Source organism: Bison bison, unplaced genomic scaffold (genome assembly GCF_000754665.1).
Source record: "Bison bison bison isolate TAMUID 2011002044 unplaced genomic scaffold, Bison_UMD1.0 scf7180017864512, whole genome shotgun sequence".
NCBI lineage: Eukaryota > Metazoa > Chordata > Mammalia > Artiodactyla > Bovidae > Bison > Bison bison.
Window position 1 is genome coordinate 1787331 of NW_011495066.1, and position 20728 is coordinate 1808058.

At 44.8% G+C, this 20728-nt stretch overlaps 1 protein-coding gene across 1 annotated transcript in view; it reads right to left on the reverse strand.

Moving 5' to 3' along the window:
• The window catches only part of KAL1 (Kallmann syndrome 1 sequence), a 190406-nt gene that overhangs the window by 153005 nt on the left and 16673 nt on the right, over positions 1-20728 (reverse strand). Inside the window, exon 2 of the mRNA XM_010829905.1 lies at positions 15272-15319. Within this exon, the coding sequence (XP_010828207.1) occupies positions 15272-15319 (48 nt within the window). The remainder of the gene's footprint in view (positions 1-15271; positions 15320-20728) is intronic.

The window sequence follows — 20728 nt, forward strand, 5'->3', positions numbered from 1 at the left end:
GTGTGCTCTTCCGATCTGAATCTTCACAGCTTAATAGTCCCGGGGCCATTGTGCACTTTCTCCTGGGAAAGGGGGCTCATTCATCTGCAACCGTCCAAGTTCAACCTTTCAGCTGTGAGAACCGGGGTGGGGTGAGGGTAGGGGGGGTGCACCGCCCTCCAGAGTCCCACCGTCTTTAGCAGGAGGAGGCCAGAAGAGGTGCCATGTCCGTCCGGTCGCGTCCTGAGGAAGAACGGCTCGGCTTCCCCGGCCCCTCGCTACAATGCTGCCATCGAGGCATGGGAGAAGAGTCTGCGAAAGGCTGGGCCAGCCCCACCTGCAGGCAGCCGAATCCTCAAAGTGACCTTTGCCTGCACAGTGCAAGGCCCAGGAGCCTCCAAGGCTCTCATCATAAACAGCATTCCCGACATGGAATCTGACAAAGAATCAGTCCCCTGTAGTGAATTCAAATGCACGCGGTTTAATAAGGCCGTGGCTTATGATCCCACTTCTCCTTCTCAGCTCGGCCTTACCCACAACCTGTCTTCCAACGCGAAGAGACGTTAGCAGGAACGGAGCCACTGGTGTAACGAAAAGTGCATCGGGGTTGTGGTACTTGTCCCTTGAGTGGGGTTTTCCATTTAGCTAAAGAAGGTGATTAATCCAGTTCATCCACACCTGTGTCTCTACGCCAAAAATTTTCAAGAGGGACTTCCCATAACCTAAGGCAGATTGGGAAGGTTTGTCTTTGAGGTCCACAGACATTTGGGACTGTAATAGAAAGAAGGAAGGAAGGAAAGGAAAAAAGAAAGAAGAGAAAGAGAGAGGCAGAGAGAGAGAAAAAAAAGAAAGAAACAGGAGAACGGAAGGAGGCAAGGAAGGAGGGGAGAGAGAAGGCAGGCCATCCTTACAAAGTGCACTCTTGAAGCCAGTGCATCCCTCGCACCAATGGAAAATGAACTCACCCACACTGGTCGCTCCGCTCTGAAAGGACGCAGTTGAGAGAAGTCCTTTCTTTATTGTGTGGTTTTAAAGACTATTCTTTGACCTCTGCTATTTATGACTTGAAAGCTGTGAAGACAGGGCCAGGCCCCTTTGGCTCCAAAAGGCGCTGACACACAAAAGCTTTTCACCTTTGTTCCACGTACCTCATTCCACCCCCCACCCCCCTGACTCAGGACACATCCCTACCGCAGCCCCCCGGTTTCACAGACTGAATTCTCCCCTTTCTCTGGCCCAGTTACAGCCATTGCCGAGCTGACAAGTGGCCACCTTCGCTCCTTTGCAGGGAAGGAAGCCCTGGTCGTCACCACCCGGCTGAGAGAGGGTCTGGTAGGAATATAGATGTCTTGTCATCTCACGTCAGTTAACCATGAAATTGTAGGCAGAATGGTTCAGGAAACCAAGCAACGCACGGGGGCAAGTTTCAGCCACAATGTGGGATTTCTTGAGTTATTCTTTTACGATTTACAGATTTATCTGTTCCCTTTCTCACTTTTAATAGCATTCGAGACAGTTTTCAAAGTTCCATCGGATATAGCCAGAAAAACAGATAAAAACTGGACAATAAAAACTGGATCAGTGATAAAGCTAGTTCCCAAAATACATGAGATAAATTTCAGTAACCTTGCTAAAGTAAGTGATTTTATTTACCATGGAGCCTTTCAACAGCCAACTCTAAGGGGAAAATACAGTGTCCAAGGGCTAAAATATACACCAGTTTCTAGGGGAAGAATAATTACTGTGGATTAGATGAACATGCCTGAAGGAGGCATGGCAATCCATTCCAGTATTCTTGCCTGGAGAATCCCATGGACAGAGGAGCCTGGTGGGCTACAGTCCACGGGGTCGCAAAGATTCGGACACGACTGAGTGACTAAGCACGCAACAAGGTGAATACGATGAATGCCCTCCCAAGTTTTCTCCTAAAAACGGCACGGAATAACAGACTGATGTCCTCGGCAAGTTCCTCAGCGTGTTCCCCAACGACTGAGTTTCTCAGACAGTCTCTGAGAATACTGCATGCCTTGCATTGCAGCAACATGGGGTTCAGTAAATGTCATTCATTAAAGGACAATTTCGAGATAGTGAAGGGACATAGTTGAGTCCTGTAATCAAGGCATGGATGGTACAGCATCTGGAAACTCTATATGCATGGAATTGAAAGTCGTTCAGTTGTGTTTGACTCTTTGCAACCCCACGGACTATACAGTCCATGGCATTCTCCAGGCCAGAAGACTGGAGTGGGTAGCCTTTCCTTTCTCCAGGGGATCTTCCCAACCCAGGGATCGAACCAGGATCTCCTGCACTGCAGGCAGATTCTTTATCAACTGAGCTATCCATGAGGCACATACAAATGTTGGTGCTCTGGGTGACTTTCTGTACTGCAAGGATACAAAAGGTTTAAGCTAGCCTTGGCAAGTATCAGCAAAGCAGTGGCGTGTGGATTATCACTGTCATTTCACAGGCAGCAGACGTGCTGTTAGCTCTGATACCCACAGCAAAAATTACATATCCTAACGAGGATGATTGTTCGGATAAGAATGTCACCCTAACTCTGCCTACACACACATCAAAGAAGGTGAAGGAAGTACTTGGTCAAGATCCTTCTTAGGAAATAGTACTTTCTCTTATAATATGGAAGAAACCAAAAAGGTACAAGCTCAATGGGACATCCTACCCATGGCTGCAGTAATTTTAGGCTGAAAGAGAGTTTAGAACAAGTGCCCAGCTTACCATTAAACACACATACACAGTTCATATTGGAATCAAGCAGAGCCTTATGGGACTTTCCCAAGATAGACCTCCCCCAAGTCCTCTGACTTCCTCCTGATTCTTCGAAAACTTTAGCCTCCTAGGCTTTCCCTGAGATCCAACAAGCAAAGTTAATCTGAAAAGGGAGAGAATGCAAAAAGACGGGAAAACAGTCAAGGAAGACAAAATAATAACAGTTTACCCATTAAACAAAATCAAGGATGGCTGTTTCCTCCCTAGGGGCTACAGATAACATTCTGAGCTGTGTCCTTGAGCCGTTCTGTGGATACCGAAACCCCACCGTGTGAAGGAAGTTTACTTCATGTTGACCACAAGCATTCCAGACCCAATAGAACCAGAAGTCTGATGAGGTTGATTCCGAAAATACCACTTGGGTACCTCACCACCAACCAAGCAGAATAATGTCCATAAGCTGATCACACACCTGCAACCCCTCTCCCGCACCCAGTCATTAAAAACATTTCCCTATACGCTATGACATCCCTGATATGTAGAATCTATAAAGAAATTATACAAATGAACCTACTTACAAAACAGAAAGCGACTCACAGACTTAGAGAATGAACTTATGGTTGTCAGGGGGAAGAGAAGGAGTTTGGGATGGACATGTATGGACGTGCGGGATGGACATGCTATATTTAAAACTGATAACACCAAGCAACTACTATCCAGCACAGGAAACTCTGCTCAGTGTGGCAGCCTGGATGGGAGGGGAATTGGGGGAGAATGGATACATGTGTATGTGTGGCTGAGTCCCTTCACTGTTCACCCGAAACTGTCACAATATTATTAATCGGCTATACACCAAAACCGGAGAAGGCAATGGCACCCCACTCCAGTACTCTTGCCTGGAAAATCCCATGGACGGAGGAGCCTGGTGGGCTGCAGTCCATGGGGTCACTAGGAGTTGGACACGACTGAGCGGACTTCACTTTCACTTTTCACTTTCATGCATTGGAGAATGAAATGGCAACCCACTCCAGTAATTTTGCCTGGAGAATCCCAGGGACAGGGGAGCCTGGTGGGCTGCCGTCTATGGGGTTGCACAGAGTCGGACACGACTGAAACGACTTAGCAGCATACACCAAAACAAAACAAAAAGTAAAAAAAAAAAATTTCCCTGAACTTCCTTCATGGCCCCAGGTTACCACTCCGTGCTTTCACTGCAAGGGGCACAGGGTCAATCTCTGGTCCCCTGGTTGGGTGAATTCCACTTTCTGGCTAAATCAAACCCTGTTGTTGAGTCCCTACGTCCTGTCCGACTCTTTGCGGCCCCGTGGAATGCAGCATACCAGGCTCCTCTATCCCCCACTGCCTCCCAGAGTTGGGCTCAAATTCATGTCCGTTGAGTTGGTGATGCGATCTAACCTCTGATGGAATACATTACACCTTCAGAACATCTGGCAGACCGTCATGACCATGCAATGCATGCTGACGGAGATGCTTTTCATACGGTCCATGGACAATCCCTTTCCCAAGTCAGCTTTAGGAACTCTTCCTCAGTCATGGGCCAAGTAAGAGATTTCGGTTGTGTCTCCTTCCGTGAGATGGGAGGAGAAATCGAGGAAGAGATGCGGAAGGGGTGGGGATTACGAGTTACACGGAGGTGCTTTTTCCCTTCCCCATGTCTTTTCTTTGAAGTTTACGGCAGGTGGACATTCTTTCATCCCCGTAAAAACTGATAGGGAACAATCAGAAACACGTTGGGCTATTCGCGTGCCATATGCTGGACTTGAATCCAAATAAGAACCGGTTCTTTTCCTTAAATATTGATTGTGCTACTGGCCAAGTGTTGCAAGTTACTGCAGCACACAGGCTAGTTTCTAGGCTAAAAAAACCTCAGAATGTTCCAGCTACGGCCGGCTAATGATGCCCCAAAGCACACTAATATGTCTGATAAAAGTTCCCAGCGTGAGGGCGGAAAACACTTACATAAGAATGACGGTGTGAGGCAAAACAAATCAACAACACTGCTATAGCCTGCCTTCCACGCTAGAGGCTCCATTAGAGCTGTGAACCTGCGTTCCAGGAGGCTGCGTCAGATGGAAGGGTGCCTCAGATCTCTCGTTGTTAAAACCATTAACTCACCAATCCACCTGCCCGGCCGGGCAGCGACCCTGCTAAGAGCCTTCAGCACTTCACTTACCACTTCAGACACGAAGCTCGGAAACTAGGTATTTATTTAGCTGCACCATCTGCCTCAACCTGACGCAAAGAGACCACTCAGGGAAAAAAGACCCTTGATGCTGGGGAAGATTGAGGGCAGTAGAAGGGGGCGACAGAGGACAAGGTGCTTGGATGGCATCACTGACTCAACGGACATGGGTGTGAGCAAATTCCAGGACACACTGAAGGACAGGGAAGCCTGGTGTGCTGCAGTCCATGTGGTCGCAAAGAGTTGGACACGACTTTGCAACTGAACAACAAACAACCATCTGTAACTTGTTTTTGTTTTCATGGGCTCCACATTCTCCCACTTCGTTCTTTCTCTTTTCTCCACTTCTGCCTTTACGTCAGAGATCATATTGACTTGCATGTTTCCCTACAGCGATACTGGATGGAGGACTGGAGACTATGGTGGCACGTGGAACCCTAACTCAGACTTGCTGACTGTGTGATTTGCAACTGCACGGAGACCAGGAACTCTAAGAACTCAGGTCTCCCAGAGGAGAGACTTCATCGCTTGGCGAGCACTCAGCGGTCTTTGGCGTCCTCGAGATTATGCCATTTACTGTCACGGTGTTATAGCAGAGTCTGAAAAATGTGCATTCAACAGGTTTTATTCATCATGCTGGCACAATATTGCATTACTGACCGATTTTTCAAAAGAACAGTAGCCAAACTTTAACACACCTCACGATTTCTTTTCCTATGTGTTCCATACACATTTTAATTCCACCACTGGTTTAAAGAAATAGAATATCTCTCTTCCTAAATTATCACATCCCATTTACTTAAAAATGAAGTTATAATCAAGGGGGTGGCAGAGGACAAGATGGTTGGATGGCACCATGACTCAGTGAACATGAGTTTAAGCAAACTCAGGGAGATCGGAAAGGACAGGGAAACCTATCATGTCCGTGGGGTTGCAAAGGGTCAGGCACGACTTAGCAAGTGAAGAACAACGCCATGATCATTACTTATGAAAATAATAACACTAATATTAAAAATAAAGGGAATTAATTACAACACTCGAGAAGTTTTCTACTCTTGCAGCAGCATAAACCTACAACTTCTCTTGACACATTACTGGAGACTGTACTTATGAAAGAAAGTGAAGTCGTTCAGTCATGTCCAACTCTTTGTGACGCTATGGACTGTAGCCTACCAGGCTCCTCCGTCCATGGGATTCTCCAAGCAAGAATACTGGAGTGGGTTGCCACTTCCTTCTCCAGGGGATCTTCCCGACCCAGGGATCGAACCCAGGTCTCCCACATTGGAGGCAGACACTTTAACCTCTGAGCCACCAGGAAGCTTAATGAAATACTTTGTAAACTCCCAAAAGACATCAATACGTTGGACAAGAGATGCTCAATATACATCAACTTTGTCCCTGAAATGGATATTTATACAAAGTCAGGGAAAACTGCATGAATATCGGTAAGTATTACCATAGGTTTTAAGTGTTTTAAAGTATAAGGAACAACTGGAATTTCAAACTGTTGCATATTACAGCACTGTAAAAGATAAACTGTTCAACTTTGGTTTTTTGGCTATTTGGACATAGCACATTTCCATGGGTGCCTGAGTTTTCATTTTCCTCCTTAGGATGTATTTTCCTGGGGCTCTATGGACTTACAGTCATTACCACATAAATCATGGAAAGCATTTAACACAAAACAAAAGCCTCCAACAGTCACATTCAGTTATGTTTCTGGGGTTTGACCTTTATCCAATAAATTTCACAGATGCCAAATGAAGCCATCCAGATGTTCATACAAGCAAAACCAATCTTCCTCACCTCCAAATTTGGCTTCAGAATACGCCTGGAAAATCACTAAGCATCTGGAGTTATGGCCCTTATAAGAACAGAACTCCCACTGAGATCAAAGTAACAAGCCACCACACCAAGATTGAGCTCTGAATTACTGCTTTCCAACTCAAATCCTCACAACCAAATGGGAAACAAAAGTCAACCAACAGAGTTACAACATCCAGAAGGAGAAGGATGAGCACACATGCACCCCAGATGGGTGGCTGTCACCAAGAGTGCCAGTCTTAGGCACAAGGTTCAGAAAGCTAACAGACCATAAGGTCAGAGCATACTTATCTTACAAATGCACGACTGTCGTGCAAACATAAAATGAACAACTGTCAAATATTGAACTCATGAAATACTACCAGGACCAGGGATATCTTACATTTGGTTCAAAGGAGAAATCCAAGGAATACAAACATACGGACACACAAAAAGGATCGCTTGAGTGGATTTACAAATGCACGCAAAATGCTCTGTTGATGGGAAAGCTTCAGTTGCAGTCCCCTGCACACAACCATTTGCATTTCCACGGACAAGAGTCATCTGCATTCTTATCAGCCTCCTACCATTTGCAAAGGAAGAAAACAGCTCAAAGATATGAACAATGTAGATAAGCCACAAGATGCAAGGTGGAGAGCATCCAGCCACCTTTCATTTTGCCCATTCTGAAGTCCTCCACAAGTCTTACTTGTGGCAGAGGATGAGATGGTTGGATGGCATCACCGACTCAATGGACATGAGTTTGAGCAAACTCTGGGAGACCGTGAAGGACAGGGAAGCCTGGCGTGCTGCAGTCCATGGGGTCACAAAGAGCTGGACACTGAACGACTGAACAAGTCTTACTGGGATTCCCAGGTGGTGCTAGTGGTGAAGAACCCGCTTGCCAATGCAGGAGATGTAAGAGACATGGGTTTGACCACTCGGTGGGGAAGATCCCCTAGAGGAGGGCATGGCCACCCACTCCCATATGCCTGCCTAGAGAATCCCATGGATAAAGGAGCCTGGCAGACTACAGTCCATGGGGTTTCAAGAGTCGGACATAACTTAGTGATTTAGCACACATGCACAGCTCTTGCTGGCTCTAATAATCACTCAACGTTCAAAAAGTAATTGTGATTTAATATTTTCTTCCTATTGTTTGGGCTTCCTTGTGACTCGGATGGTAAAGCATCTGCCTGCAATGTGGGAGACCCGGGTTCGATCCCTGGGTCGGGAAGATCCCCCAGAGAAGAAAATGGCACCCCACTCCAGTATTCTTGCCTGGAAAATGCCATCGACGGAGGAGCCTGGTGGGCTACAGTCCATGGAGTCGCAAAGAGCTGGATACGACTGAGCGACTTCACTTTCACTTTCCTTTCTTATTATTTACCATTCTTTCAGTCAACGAATCCTCAAAAGCTGATCAACAATCTTCCACCCATGGTGTTAAAAACGGTCCATTTATTAGTTTCAATACATCAAGATACGTCTTTGTATTGAGAGAAAAATACTACTTTACTGTTTTGTTTCTGCTTGCTTTTGCTCATGGGAATGCCTTGGCAGACAAGAGAGGCTGGCAAACTACAGCAAATGGGCAAAGCCAGCTCAGCACCTGTTTTTGTACAGCTGGCGAGCACAGAATTGTTCTTACTTTTTTAAATGTGGCTGGCGAAAACAAAATTTCATGACATGGAAGTTATATAAATTCCAATTTCCGTGTCTGCACATAACGTTTTATTGGAAAACAGCCACTTACCTTTGTTTATCTCCTATCTATCACTTTTTTTCAGGCTACAGTGGCCACAAGAGTAGTTGCCACTGAGATCTGAAGGACTACAAAGATGAAAATATTTACTATAAGACCTTCTTATAAGAAACTGTATATGGTGAGAATCAGAATTCCTAACATTATAATGGGCCTCTGAAAAGGTGCTAGGCGCATACCACATGGTCAGTAAATCATGTGTTTATTTCCCTTCAAGTTATAAAGTAAAACTTCTGAGAACAGAACTGTATTCTTCAATTCTTTTTGTTGCTGTTCAGTTGCTCAGTCATGTCCGACTCTTGGGGACCCCATGGACTGCAGCACACCAGGCTTCCCTGTCCGTCACCATCTCCCGAAGCTTGCTCAAATTCATGTCCATTGAGTCAGTGATGCCAACCAACCATCTCTTCCTCTGTCGTCCCCTTCTCCTCCTGCCTTCTCCCTTAATTCTTTTTTATAACTTGCAAAATGGACAGACAAAGGCTTCTTAACCTCTCTTGGCACTATTGAGATTGAAGTCAGGAAACTCCTCACCGTGAGGGAGTCCTGTGTGTTGCGATTGTCAGCACCCCTGACCTCCACCCACCAGGTGCCAGTAGCTTCCCACCACCAATAGTGACCACCAAAAATGTCTCCCCGCATTGCCAAACATCCCGTGGGGAGCAAAATCGCTCTAGCTGGGTAACCAGTGGCCTCAAGCTATGCTGGACATTAAGTCACTGTTCTAAATTACGAAGGAGCTGAAAGCTGCTAATGAACCCTGACTTCATTAAAGGAGGAAAATTTTCCTAATTAATAATAAATGATCTTTATTAATTATTAATTAGGAAATAATTAATTACCTGCCTCCTGAGAAATCTGGAGGTCAAGAAGCAAGTTAGAAGCAGACATGGAACAATGGACTCGTTCCAAATTGGGAAAAGAATACTTCAAGGCTGTATAATGTCACCCTGCTTATTTAACTTATAGGCAGAGTCCATCAAGCAAAATGTCAGGGTGGACGAAGCACAAGCTGGAATCATGACTGCAGAGAGAAAGAGAAATATCAATAACCTCAGATATGCAGATGACACCACCCTTATGGCAGAAGGTGAAGAGGAACTAAAGAGCCTCTTGAACAAAGTCAAAGAGGAGAGTGAAAAAGTTGGCTTAAAGCTCAACGTTCAGAAAACTAAGATCATGGCATCCGGTCCCATCACTTCATGGCAAATAGATGGGGAAACAACAGAAACCACGACAGACTTTTCCTTGGGCTCCAAAGTCACTGCAGATGGTGACTGCAGCCATGAAATTAGAAGACACTTGCTCTTTTGAAGAAAAGCTATGACAAACCTAGACAGCATATTAAAAAAAAAAAAAGCAGAGATTACTGACAAAGGTCCATACAGTCAAAGCTAACGTTTTTCTAGTAGTCATGTATGGATGTCAGAGTTGGGTCATAAAGAAAGCTGAGCGCCGAAGAATGGATGCTTTTGAACTGTGGTGTTGCAGAAGACTCCTGAGAGTCCCTTGGACTGCAGGGAGATCCAACCAGTCCATACTAAAGGAAATCAGTCCTGAATATTCACTGAAAGGGCTGATGCTGAAGCTGAAACTCCAATACTTTGGCCACCTGATGCAAAGAGCTGACTTATTGGGAAAGACTCTGATGCTGGGAAAGACTGAAGGCAGGAGGAGAAGGGGACAACAGGGGATGTGATGGTTAGATGGCACCACTGACTCGATGGACATGAGTCTAAGCAAGCTCCAGGAGTTGGTGATGGACAGGGAAGCCTGGTGTGCTGTAATTCACGAGGTCACAAAGAGTCAGACAAGACTGAGCAACTGGACTCAACTGAATAAATGATCACGCTGCATTACTCAGATACAAAATGGATTGTATAACTTATTTTTTCCCTGAAGGTAGTACAGTAAGAATGTACTTTGGAGGAGGAAGAAAATGTAATGTATACATTTCATTCATGGATAATTCACAAATACTTAATGAGCACCAGCCAGAATGGCTATCATAAAAAATATCCACAAACAATAAATGATGAAGAAAGTGTAGGGAGAAGGGAACCCTCCTGCACTGTTGGTGAGGATGTAAATTGGTACAGCCACTATGGAGAACAGTATGGAGGGTCCTTAAAAAACTAAAAATAGAGCTATGGCCCTGCCCCCTTGGAGAATGAAATGGCACCCCATTCCAGTATTCCTGCCTGGAAAATGCCATGGACGGAGGAGCCTGGTGGGCTACAGTCCACGGAGTTGCAAAGAGTGAGACACGACTGAAGCAACTGAGCATACGCACATGACCCTGAAATCCCACTCCTGGGCACACATCCAGAGAAAAACCTGACCCAGGAGGATACATGCACCCCAGCATTCACTGCAGCACTGTCCACAACAGCAAAGACATGGAAACAGCTCACACGTACAGCAACAGAAGAAAGGCTGTAGCAGCTGTGGTGCATATATACAACGGGGTATTACTCGCCGTTACAAAGAATGAAATCTCGCCATCTGCACCAACATCTATGGGCCTAGAGATTGTCACGCTAAGTGAACCCAAGTCAGATGGAGAGGTGGAAATGCAGTATGACCTACCTGATATGTGGAATCTACAAAGACATGATACACACGAACGACTTACAAAACAGAAAGAGACCAACAGACCTAGAAAACATACTTACAGTTGCCAGGGAGACGATAATCACTGAGTTTGGGATAGACATGTACTCTGTTATATTTAAAATGGATCACCAGCAAGGAACTAATGTATAGCACAGGGAACTCTGTTCAGTCCTCTGTAATAAGCTTATGGTCACCGGGGGGAAGGATGGGGGAAGGGATTGTCAGGGAGTTTGGGATGGACATGGACACACTGCTGTATGTAACATGGAGAACCAGCAAGGACCTGCTGGACAGCACAGGGAACTCTGCTCAGTGTCATGTGGCAGCCTGGGTGGGAGGGGAGTTTGCGGGAGAATGGATACATGTATATGTATGACTGAGTCCCTTCACTGTTCACCTTAGACTATCACAACATTGTTTGTGATTAATCAGCTGTACCCCAATACAAAATAAAAAGTTGAAAAAAAAAAAAACCCAAAACACAAATGCTCGGTAAGCAACAACTCTGTACCCAAACACGTTTCTAGGCTTCAAGATACCGCAATGAACAAAGCGGGACACAATCAATGGCTGCCTGAAGCTTATTTTCTGGTGAAGGAGACAGAATCGCAGAGACAAAGAAATAGGTATATAAAATGGCAAGGGTGTAACATGGCCGAGGACACTGTAAAGGTGTGGGAGATGATACAGGAGGACAATGCTGAGGAGGCGGCATTTGTGCTGAGATGTGAATGAGGGGTGGCGGGGGAGGCGGTGGTGCGTGGTGAGCTGGGCGTCATTGGGAGATGTCTGGGAGGAAGGAAAAGACTCATTGAAGGGTGTTGAACACAGGAGGAAGTGGAGAGAGACCACAGGCAGATGAGAAAGTGTTTACACTGAAGGAGATGCTTAGATATTAAAGGGCGTGAGGCAAATGGCAGCATGATTCAGATTACACGTGGAAAGGGTCTTTCCAGCACCCGCATGCACACAGGAGAATCTGGGAGCCCAGAGAGCATGCTCGTGGACTGGTCCAGATGAGAGATGCTGGCAGACTGGACAAGGCTGGCAACTGGATGGGAGGAAGAACCCATGTTCTGGAAAGATCTTGATGGTGACCAACTTTGCAGATGCAACCAGAACTAATTAGAAACTGTGTACTTTCTATAAAAAGTAGAGACGTCCCTTTGCCAACAAAGGTCTGTATAGACAAAGCTATGGTGTTTCCAGTAGTCATCTGTGGATGCGAGAGTTGGACCATAAAGAAGTCTGAGCACCAAAGAATTGATGCTTTGGAACTGTGGTGCTGGAGAAGACTCTTGAGGGTCCCTTGGACTGCAAGGAGATCCAACCAGTCCATCCTAAAGGAGATCAGTCCTGAATATTCCCTGGAAGGACTGATGCTGAAGCTGAAGCTCCAATGCTTTGTTCACCTGATGTGAAGAGTCAACTCATTTGAAATGTGTAAAATTTGAAATGACTCTGATGCTGGCAAAGATTGAGGGCAGGAAGAAGGGGACGACAGAGGATGAGATGGTTGGATGGCATCACTGACTCAATGGACATGAGTTTGAGTAAAGTTGGGGAGATAGTGAAGGACAGGGAAACCTGGTGTGCTGTAGTCCGTGGGGTCGCAAAGAGTCGGACACAACTTAGCCACTGAACAACAACTTTCTATGAAATATTATGTAAACTCTATCTTTTAACATACATTCAGTTATCTCATCTGCATAACTTTTTGACTTGGTGGGGGTTTTTTTTTTAACTCTTCTGTCCCAATATTTGTTCAAAACGGTTTTTAAAGTTGTAGATCTTTATTCAAGACCACAATGGAGACAGCATTCCCAACTTGAGTTGCCTCTATTGATTTGCTTGCCTCGGAAGTCCAATGGACAGAGAATCCTGGCTGGCCACCGTCCATCGGATAACAAAGAATCAGGCACGACTTAGTGACTGAACAACCACCACACCCGATTTGCTGAGTTATTTCAGGGCCATTATCCAATACGTATGTGCTTGATTTTCCCCACGTGTAAAATGGAGTTATCATCGCTTACCCTTCACTTCATTAACCAGAAGATCAAGAGGAAAAGCTTACACAGTGCTTCAAAGTCTGAAAAGAAATGCAAATTATCTGCGAATGTACTCAGTGAGGATAATATCCAAAGGAGATAAACTTTGATTAACATGTAAGGTTCATCCCCATGGATTCAGACTAAAGACAACCCTGAAATTTATGTCAGCTTTGTAATATATTCCAAAGGTTCTGTTGCAGTTAGCCGTGACTTATTGATTCATTTTTGCTTTTCAGGCAAAAGGAATTGATTTCTGTTCTTGTGAAATTCAGTCTCTCATGTCAGCCTTGATCATTCAATTATGAAATATGGTTCAACGATCTGTATTCCCCAGAGTTGCAATATTCTTTAATTAGGGTATTTTAGAAGCAGTTCAAATGAATCTCTCCCATTCAAATTTTAAATGTATAGAAAAATTAATTTCTTGATGGGGTAAGGATAAAGGGGGTGCTAAGTATAAATAATACAGATACAAAAAAATTACCATCATGTGAAGGCAAGTTATGACCAACCTAGATAGCATATTAAAAAGCAGAGACAATACTTTGCTAACAAAGGTCCATCTAGTCAAGGCTATGGTTTTTCCAGTGGTCATGTATGGACATGAGAGTTGGACTGTGAAGAAAGCTGAGCGCCAAAGAATTGATGCTTTTGAACTGTGGTGTTGGAGAAGACTCTTGAGAGTCCCTTGGACTGCAAGGAGATCCAATCAGTCCATCCTAAAGGAGACCAGTCCTGGGTGTTCATTGGAAGGACTGATGCTGAGGCTGAAACTCCAATACTTTGGCCACCTGATGCGAAGAGTTGACTCATTGGAAAAGACCCTGATTCTGGGAGGGACTGGGGGCAGGAGGAGAAGGGGACAACAGAGGATGAGATGGTTGGATGGCATTACTGACTCAATACACATGAGTTTGGGTGAACTCCATGAGTTGGTGATGGACAGGGAGGCCTGGTGTGCTGCAGTCCATGGGGTGGCAAAGAGTTGGACACGACTGAGCAACTGAACTGAACTGAATAGCCAACCAACAAAACTGGAAAAAAAAAACTACTTATGAAATTTAGTCACGTAGCCATATATTCTTATACACACACACACACAATCTTTTTCTGTAGTGACGACATAAACAAATTCAACACTAGTTGAAGAACAATTAATATAACAAATACCAGAAAATGTCTTATGACGGCCAATGTTTACGATACTATATAAAAAGGAAAAGGATCATAAACCAGACATTCCATTTCGGCCCAGAATCTCGAGAGTCAGAGATAAGCAAAGCTTGCTTTCACCAAATTATTTCACATTCACACGATTATACAATTTTGACTGTAAAATAAAAGAATGCTTCAATTTTCAGTCTCATAGTAGCACCCACGAAAGAAAATTCAGCAAACTCTACTACAATCGCAAAGCACTCCAGTATGTATAGCAGGTTTCAACTGTATTCACTTATACTGTCTGAATATAAAGCCAACTTTCAGACTAGAGCTGAAGCATATACCTACGTGTATACTACATATATATACACAAATACAGATTCTTATAGCTTATGATGTTTTGAGACTGAGAAATTTACGCCATCAAACATATGAATGAGAATAATGTGAAATTTAGAATATGGGTGTGCAATAAGAAATACTCAGAAATAGAAAAGAGACTGCTTAGTTAAAGAATCAAATTACTTAATGAGCAGTTCCTGCCCACAAAGTAAACACATACAAAATAACTTAGCTGTAAGTCGAATGCATTAAGTCTTCTGGTGGAATCAGAAGATGTTTTCTTCTTAAAAACATTTTTGACTAAAATAACTATAGAATGGAGAGACAAATAAGGTAATATATAGAAATACTGATAATCTTGATTGAAGCAGTGACTACATTAACGGAACCTATACATGTGATAAAAACCTTACAAAACTATATTAATACATCCCTTGTACCAATGATGATTTTCTGCTTGTAATACTGTGCTATGAATATATAAGGTATAAACATTGGTGGAAAGAGGGTGAACAGTACATGTGATTTCTCTCTTACTACCTTTGTGGCTTCCTGTGACTCTACACTTATTCCAAAATTAATTAAAAAAAAAAAACACTGATACAGTTGTAGGGAACATACCTTTGAACATTGCTTGTGATTCTGGCACCAAACCAGGGAACCATTATTCTGCAAAACGAAAAAAGAAACATTGACTCATTAGATACTTTTCTATTTGAAAACTACATACACCTGCGTGCATTAATATAATTTTAAAATATCCGCCCTAATGAAAGACCAAGCTGCCACCCTGCTACATCTTTCTTTCTAAAACAGAAAAGTGGGTTTCTAATGGAAATTGTGTTTTGCCCTTGACTGCATGATACAAATACTTATAAAATAATGAACAATTTCAAGCTGTTTTGGGAAGGAAAAGTGTGTGAGCCATCTCTCAGGGGTGTGCTGAGTGATGAAATACAGACCAGCAGGAAAATGACCCGCAGAGGTGTCTTACTGGAGGCTTTTCAATTTCAACTAATCAGTAAAAAGAGTTTGAGCCTGGAAGTCAGATCCCATGGGAAAAACATTCTCTCTCTCTCTCTCTCTCTCTCTCTCTCTCTCTCTCTCAATCTCTCTCTCTCTCTCTCTTTCCCCCTTCTCTCCATGTGTGACTCTGGACAAGGGACTTACTATGTCTGTCCCTCAGTTCATCCATCTGTAAAGCATAAAGACATTAGCTCTTGCATGTGGTCAGTGGTATAACTAAGTGAGGGGATACGCACAAAGCACTCAAACATACCAAATGCCAGGATTAGGATTTATTCAAATTCAAATTGATTTTATTGAAGTATAGCTGATTTGTAATGTGTTAATTTCTGCTGTACTGAGTGACTTTGTTATACACACACACATATATATACACATATATATACACACATTTTTTCATATTCTTTTCCATTATGGTTTATCAGAGGATATTGAGTGAATGAGGACTGATGCTGAAGATGAAACTCCAATCCTTTGGCCACCTGATGCAAAAATCTGACTCCTTTGAAAAGACCCTGATGCTGGGAAAGATTGAAGGCAGGAGGAGAAGGGGATAACAGAGGATGAGATGGTCGGATGGCATCACCGACTCAATGGACACGAGTTTGAGTAAACTCTGGGAGTTGGTGATGGACAGGGAGGCCTGGCGTGCTGCAGTCCATGGGGTTGCAAAGAGTCGGACACGACTGAGCGACTGAACTGAGCTGATTGAGTACAGTTCCCTGCACTCTACAGTGAAAGTGAAAGTGAAGTCGCTCAGTCGTGTCCGACTCTTCGAGACCCCACGGACTGCAGCCCACCAGGCTCCTCCACCCATGGGATTTTCCAGGAAGAGCACCTGATTGGGGTGCCATTGCCTTCTCCATTGCCACTCTAAAGTAGAACCTTGTCTATTCATTCTATATATATGTGTGTGTTTCCACCTGCTAACCCCAAACTCCCAATTCACCCCTCTCCACCACCCCACCGCCTTGACAACCATCAGCCTGTGCTCTATGTCTACGAGTCTCTTTCCGCTTCATAGATAAGTTCACTTGGGTCGTATTTTAGATTCTACACGTAAGTGACATCATATGCTACTGATCTTTCTCTGTCTGACTTATTTCACTTGGTATGATAATCTCTGCATCCGTCCATGTTGCTGCCAATGGCATTATCTCATTGTTTTCTGTGGCTGACTAGTATTTTATTGTATATATAAGTTTCTTTACCTACTCATCTGTTGACGGATATTTACACTGCTTCCATATCTTGGCTGTTGTAAATAGTGACACCACGAATATAGGGCTGCATGTATCTTACCGAATGACAGTTCTGTAGGACTATGATTTATTATCCCTGGATTCTGAATTTCTGTTTGAAACTTGTCATCGTACATGACTAAAATTTTGGTTGGATTGTGATACTTTACATCAGACTGTGCTAGGCTGGGATAGGTTGGGAGAGCTAATGGAAATGGTCACCTGGTAATTAAGATGCTCTGACCTCCTGTTCTCTGAAGCTCAAAGTGGCTACGAGATTAAAGTAGCCCATTACCTATGGCTGAATGCCTAAACTTTTAATTTTAAGAATGTCATAGTGAATAGAATAGTATCACCTTTGTTTGCACTCAAAAGAACATTGAACCAATAATATACCTTTTAAAAAATATTCGTATTACAAATTTACTGATATATACTTCACATATCCAAAAATCACTCATTTAAACTGTATAATTCAGTAGAAAGGCAGTGCCACCATCATCACTCATTGTTGGACTTTTTCATCACCTCTGACACAAAGCTGTCTGTTTTGCAGTCCTTCTCCTCAGACTCTGACAACAACTAACATACATTCTTTCTCTAGAAATTTCCTTACCCTGGACACTTCATGTAAATGGAATCAGAACATACGTAGTCTTCTGTGTCTGGATTATTTCGCTTCATCTTGTTTTACATTATGCTCTTGAGAGTCCCTTGGACAGCAAAGAGATCAAACCAGTCCATCCTAAAGGAAATCCATCGTGAATATTCACTGGAAGGACTGATGCTGAAGCTGAAGCTCTGATACTTGATGCAAAGAGCCGACTCATTAGAAAAGACCCTGATACTGGGAAAGATTGAAGGCAGAAGGAGAAGAGGGCGACAGAGGATGAGATGGCATCACCGACTCAATGAACGTGAGTTTGAGCAAGCTCCAGGAGAAACAGTAAAGGACAGAGAAGCTTAGCGTACTACAGTCCATGAAGTCGCGAACAGTTGGACACAGCTTTAGCAAGTGAACAGCGGTCTTTTTGCTTCATCCGTACTGTCACATACATCAATACTTCATTCATTCTTGTTTTACCTCATATCCTATTGTATGGATATCTGCTCTTCCATTCACAATAACATATCTTCCTAATGCAGGATTCTCAAAATCACAGGGTAGATTTCAACTGTTTAGGATTAGAAATTCCCCTCTTCTATCTAAAAATCATTTGGCTAAAAGATCTCAGTCCTACAGGAAAGCTTTCCCCATTAAGTGTCTCCGTCACACTAACTCAAGTCTCCTTTACAAGCTTAACTCCCCCAAATTTGCTGAATGCCCCTAACAATTTTAGATAATCTGGTATTAACCTCCTTACCCCCTCGCTGAGCTGCACCCAACCTCAGTGGTGCCCACTGATATCTCCCTACATTATCAATACCTACCAGTCCATCAATAAGGGCTGGAGCTGTGTATGAACAGCCTGGACTGAGGTCAGGCATGGTCTTCTGTAGGCTTGATATCAGAGAAATAAGAATTTAATAGACTGGGTGGGGGCCAAAGCTGGACAAACAGTGGACATGGTTTCAGTTCAGATCAGTCGCTCAGTTGTATCCAACTCTTTGCGACCCCATGAATCGCAGCACGCCAGGCCTCCCTGTCCATCACCAACCTGGTTTAATTACTGGCAATAATGTGTTCAAGAAAGAGGCCATCATGGGAAAACCCTGTGTTTCATAAAAACTGGAGACAAAGTTCACAAGGGCTTTAGGCAGACCAAGGTATGGGTCACAAGCAGGGTGTGCTGTGTTCAGACATGTCTCAGTCATGTCTGAGTCTTTGCGAGCCCTGGGACTGTAGCCCACCAGGCTCCTCTGTCTGTGAGATTTCCCAGGCAAGAATACTGGAGTGGGGTAGCCATTCCCATCTCCAGGACATCTTGCTGGAGATACAGGGATCGAACCTGCATCTCCAGCATTAACAGACGGGTTCCTTTCCACTGAGCCGCCTGAGAGGCCCATAAAGAGGGTTAACAACAGCAGCAAGAAGCAGGGGCCAAACGCTGAGAAGTATGCTGTTATGGCAACGCTGGGGGCAGGGTCTGGGGCATCCGGAGAACTTGTCTCCTCATCGTCCTGTCTGGGAGGATTTCTGTGGCCTGTCCCATGTGGGGTTGGGTCCTGCTGGGACTTCCAAGGACCAGGTCTGGCCAGACCACAGCCTGACCCCAACTTGAGTGCCCCGTGCTCACACCCCAGAGATGGGAACCAGTGAGGTTCCTTCCAAAGAGACACAGGGCTAAAGCGAATGGACTCCCAACCTTGGAGACTAGGTCAAGGCCAGATCTTGACCACCTCCTTCAGCAGGGTCATGGTCTGAGGGGGGCTTCCCTGGTGGCTCAGACAGACAAGAATCTTCCTGCCAGTGCAGGAGACCCTGGGTTGGGAAGATCCCCTGGAGACGGGAAAGGCTACCCACTCCAATATTCTTGGGCTTCCGCTGTGGCTCAGCTGATGAAGAATCTGCCTACAATGCGGAAGACCTGGGTTCAATCCCTAGGTCAGGAATATCCCCTGGAGAAGGGGATGGCAACCCAGTCCAGTATTCTTGCCTTGGAAATCCCATGGATGGAAGAGCCTGGCGGGGCTACAGTCCGTGGGGTTGTAAAGAGTCGGACACGACTGAGCGACTCCTTGACAACAACAGTGTGGTCTAAGGACCTTCTGCCTTCGTGAGTCAGGTCAGCATGTCCTGCCCCTTGCCCTGGGATCCCTGAGCTGGGATCCCTGACCTGGGTCCAGCTTCCACCAGCTTCCCCTCCAGGTCTTCCTTCCCCTGGACACATGGGCAGGCCCTCTACAGCTCTGCCTCTGCTCTTGAGAGATGCCTCACACACCCTCCTGCTCTGGGATCTCTTTCCCCTGATCTGAGTCTTAAGCTCCTCAACGGGAGTGTGGTCCTGGAGACAGGGCTTCCTGTTTCCGCTCCACTTGAAATCTTCACACTGGCAACTGGACCAACTTCTTAGGCCAATTGCAAGGGTGCCCAGAGCTTCAGAAGCAGTCATGGCAACTGCTCCCTGCCCCCAGTGATGGGCTGACAAAAATATTACCAGCGGGGTCATATGCTACTGACCTGAGTATTATCGATAAATATCATGATTGAGACAGTACAAGCATTTGCTCTGGTTATCTGTCATAGTCACCTACATGATCAATCCACGGACCACACAAGCTTCCTCTGCCCATTTGACACTGAAGGCACTCGGAGTCAAAGAGGGCAAATAATATACACACACACACACACATCCTGCAGCCAGTGGTGAAACTCAGCTACGAGTGCCGTGGTGAAGAAAAGCGAGGGAGACAGACAGAGGCTGAGAGCGGGCTGTGAATGAAATCTCCAGGTGTGTAAACCACAAGGAGAGTAGGAATCGGACCAGAGAGTTCCCAACATTGTAAGCTCGGAGAATATCAGATCAGGTGGCGCGGCTGGAGCAGGGAATAGCAGAGGAGATGGGGTGAACACGCAGGAAGCGGAGCAGGTTACAAATTACTGGAAAGAACACTTTTCACTTAGTATATATCAGAGGGTTAAAAAAATAATAACAACATAGATTAGAGCTGTGAGAAGATCCATTCATGGCACATCTTGGTTAGAATCCTTCTGTTCGCTTTGCAGGTAAAATGGTCAAATCTCAACAACAGACGAAACCAGGGAAGGGTGCCTTCAGCCGCCTGGCAAATGCAAACACGACTGCCAGCCCCAGGCTGAGACACACATTGCCGCAGGTCCCGTTGGCCTGCACACCCTATCCCGACAGCC